This window comes from Pogoniulus pusillus, chromosome 25, assembly GCF_015220805.1.
Source record: "Pogoniulus pusillus isolate bPogPus1 chromosome 25, bPogPus1.pri, whole genome shotgun sequence".
In the NCBI taxonomy this organism is placed as follows: Eukaryota; Metazoa; Chordata; class Aves; order Piciformes; family Lybiidae; genus Pogoniulus; species Pogoniulus pusillus.
In genome coordinates, this window is record NC_087288.1 from 18,537,032 (window position 1) to 18,541,053 (window position 4,022).

Here is a 4,022-nt window from a genome sequence, read left to right on the forward strand (position 1 = left end):
CTGGAGGCAGCCTCCCAGAACTGGAAGTGGTGGCTGCAAGGGATGCCCATGGCAATGCAGGCTGGCAGAAACACCCACAGAACACTCTGCTGTGGAAAGAGGCAGTGTCCAGCAGGACTAGGGAGAACGCTCCAGAATAAAAGGTTACTGTAGCCCAGCAGCTGGGCTGCAGTCATGCACCAGGGGAGGTAGCACACAGAAAGGGTTCATGGAAACCCCCATACACACAAGGGCCTGGTGGAGGGCAGGCAGCAGCCAAGTGAAGGTTTCAGCTTACAGCAAGACCTCTGCACTTGCATTTCATCTCTGGTAAGCTTTTATTTGAAGGACAATCAGCAGCTCTCATACCCAGGAGGTTAAACTACCTCCCTTCCCCGGCTTTTAATCAGTCTGCACCTAGCTGTTTCAGAGCTGGCCAGTGGAGGAGCTCTTCTGGTACATCCTGACTCATGCCAGCTGGAAAATCGACTTCATAACAACCCACCACAGCCACTAGGGTCGCCCTGTTGGACAGGAGACACCAGGCAGCGCACAGCTCCATCAACACCAGCTCAAACCCAGCTCACGTGTGGCAGTTTGACTGCACGTCCAAAGAACAGCAGTGGCCCAAGCAGAGGAGGTGTGGAAGTTCTGCAAGGCCAGAGATGAAGCTGCTCTTTCAGCAATGCCAAAAGGAAGCTTTCCACCAGTGGGCTGGTGCCACATGCCAGCACCACCTCCTTGGAGCAGCCACTCTGGCACAAGGTCCTGATGAGCTCCTGGAGCACTCAGTTGTCAGAAGGAGGATCATCAGTAGGATCAAAGAAGGACACCAGACGCCTGAGCAGTCGAGTCAGAGGAGGATGAGTTTCTTTGTATGTTATTACAGTTGTCACGTGAAATCCTAAGGTGTCTCTAGTGAACACTTCTGTCCGGGGTGCTTGCTTTGCTTGAGGGTCACTTTCATTCTCTAAGGAACAAAAAGGGCAAAGAGAGGGGTGAGGAGAGAGCAATAAAAGCCTTTTATCTACTCATCATGGCAAAACAGCAGCCAGAGGCATTAGGTCTTCTTTCTGTTTTTCCTTAAATTCTGAGAAATAGACAGCAAAGATCTGGTGAAGACAGAAGTGACTGACCACAGCAAGTTCAGTTGCTGCACTTACTGGACTGCTGCTACTAGGACAGCAGCAGCAAGGAGTAGCTCCCAAGGTATCCACTTCACTGCTAGCTCTGGGTTATTATGCTTAAGTAGGAGGCTGCTGAGGAAGAGCAAGATGAACAGAGCGAGCCAAGAGGATGGAATGAGGGGGGAAGAGAGGGAGGAAGAGGGAAGGGAGGAAGGGGAGAGGGAGGGTGGAGAGGGATAGAGACAGGAAAGAAATGGGAGACAGAGAGGGAAGAGACTATTTCAGCTGGAAGGGAGATAGGACAAGCACCTCGTCCCACTGCCTGAGCTAACTTAAAGCATGTTATTGAGGGCACTGAGCAGCTCCAGGCTTGGCACAGCGATCGCCTCTCTAACAAGCCTGCTGCAGTGTCTGACAACCCTCTTGGTAGAGAAACATTTCCTTGTGTCAAGTCTAAACCTCTCCAAGTGTAGCTCTGAGCTTTGAATGCTTCCCACGGTGCTAACAAAAGCACCAAGCTGGAAAGGGTCTCAGTCCTGTGCCTGTCACCAGAGACAAAGCACAGCTCTTCCCAGTCACACAGGATTTATCTTTCTTGATGGCAACATGTGAGGCTGCTGGGACCACACCAAGAGAGCAGAGCCCACACAGGGTGCTGTGCCAACTCATCTCTCCCACCTGCAGCCCTCACTCACATCATGCCACAGCTCTAAGAACAGGTGGCAGGCAGGCTGCCAGGCCAGGCCAGGCCAGTGCAGTCAGCATGGCTTATCAGTGATCTGGACAAGAGAACTGAGAGCACCCTCAGTAGGTTTGCAGATGACACTGAGCTGGGAGCCAGTGTTCATTTGCTTGAGGATAGGACAGGTTGGATCAATAGGCCACAGCAAACTCTATGAGACTGAACAAGGCCAAGTCCCAGGTCCTGCATTTGGGTCACAACGATGCCACGCAATGCTCCAGGCTTGGGGCAGAGTGGCTGGACAGCTGCCAAGCAGAGAAAGGCCTGTGGGGTTAAGCAGGGGCTGGCTGAAGATGAATCAGTGTGTCCAGGAGGCCAAGAAGGCCACCAGCATCCTGGCCTCTATCAGGAACAGCGTGGCCAGCAGGACCAGGAAAGGGATTGTTCCCCTGCACTCAGCACTGATGAGGCCACACCTTGAGCACTGGCTTCAGTGTTGGGGCCCTCTCTACAACAAAGGTGCTGGAGCAGGTCCAGAGGAGGACAAGGAAGCTGGTGAAGAGTCTGGAGAAGGTCTGGTGAGGAGCCACGGAGGGAACTGGCGTTGTTGAGTCCAAAGAAAAGGAGGCTGTCTGCACCTCCCTGAAAAGAGGCTGGAGTCAGCTGGGTGCTGGGCTTTTCCCCAGATAGGATGAAAGGAAAGGGCCTCAAATTGTGTCAGGAGAGGTTCAGCTCGGACTTTGGAAGGGAATTCTTGACTGAAAGGGTTTCCGAAGTGTGGAGATGTTTAACAGACACACAGATGTGGTGCCGAGGTGCACGGTTAGCAACCAGCCGTGGCACTTAGAGAACAGGTCCCACATTCGTGGATTGCACTGGGTTGGAAGCGACCCTCACAAGGCAACTTGTCCAGCCCCCTGCAGTGAGCAGGGACACCTCCAACTAGATCAGGATGCTCAGGGCCACATCGAGTCTCATCCTGAATGTCTCCAGGGACAGGGCCTCCCCGGGCAGCCTGAGCCTGTATTTCACCACCCTCACTGTAAAGAACTTCTTCCTCACGTCCAACCTAAATCCCCCCACTCTAGCTGCCCCTCGTCCCACCACTACAAGCGCTTCTAAGCAGCCCTTCCCCCGCCTTCCTGCAGGCCCCCTTCAGATACTGAAACGCAACTGCAAGGTCTCTTCAAAGCCTTTTCTTCTGCAGGCCGAGCAGCTCCAGTTCTCTCAGCCTGCCTCCACAGCAGAGGTGCTGCAGCCCTCGGCTCAGCTTTGCGGCCCTCCTACGGACCCCTTCCAGCAGGTTCACCTCTCTCATGTGCTGAGGCCCCCCCGGCTGGCCACAGCACTCCAAGCCTCGGGCCCCGGGCGCCGCTCTCGCCGCCCGCCCTCGGGCCCGCCTCTACCGCGTCACCCATGGCCGCCACAGCTGCGCCCTGCCGACCTGACCGCGGGCGGGGTGCCCGGCCCCGCGGCCCGCTCAGCCCTACCGGAGCCGCCGCCAGCGTCGCCGTCCTTGGAGCTGTAGTACATCAGGGCGCCCAGCGTCGTCCAGCCGCCCAGCGAGTACAGCAGCGCCGCCCGCGCCTTCCACCGCAGCGCCCGCATGGCCTCCCGGCGCCGCCCGCGCTCCCTGCTCGGCTCCGGCCGCGGCTCGGGCGGCGGCGGCGGCGCTCACTGCGCGCCTGCGTGCGGCAGCGCCTTCACGGGCAGCACTGCAGGGTGCCGCCTGGGCAGGACAGGAAGGGCAGCGGCAGTGGCTTCACGGGCAGCACTGCAGGGTGCCGCCTGGGCAGGACAGGAAGGGCAGCGGCAGCGGCTTCACGGGCAGCACTGCAGGGTGCCGCCTGGGCAGGAGAGGAGCGGCAGCGGCAGCCCGGGCCGCATGAGGAAGAACGCGGCCGGCAGCTGGCAGGAGCTTCTCCTCCGCCGTTGCTCTGCCCTGGGGAGGCCAGAGCTGGAGTATTGTATCTCACAGTATCACAGTATCATCAGGGTTGGAAGAGACCTCACAGATCATCAAGTCCAACCCTTGACCACAGAGCTCAAGGCCAGACCATGGCACCAAGTGCCACGTCCAGTCCTGCCTTGAACAGCTCCAGGGACGGCGACTCCACCACCTCCCCGGGCAGCCCATTCCAGTGTCCAATGACTCTCTCAGTGAGGAACTTTCTCCTCACCTCCAGCCTAAATCTCCCCTGGCACAGCCTGAGGCTGTGTCCTCTTGTTCTGGT

The 4,022-nt window shown here is 57.6% G+C and overlaps 1 protein-coding gene across 1 annotated transcript; it reads right to left on the minus strand.

The window, feature by feature from the left end:
* Nucleotides 1-298: 298 nt before the first annotated feature.
* SMIM26 (small integral membrane protein 26) lies at nucleotides 299-3,477 on the minus strand. Its single transcript, XM_064164074.1, has 2 exons — nucleotides 3,279-3,477; nucleotides 299-949 (listed from the first exon to the last, which is right to left on the minus strand). The coding sequence occupies exons 1-2, from the start codon at nucleotides 3,394-3,396 to the stop codon at nucleotides 768-770; spliced, it is 300 nt and encodes a 99-aa protein (XP_064020144.1). The 5' UTR covers nucleotides 3,397-3,477; the 3' UTR covers nucleotides 299-767.
* Between the last annotated feature and the right edge of the window lie 545 nt (nucleotides 3,478-4,022).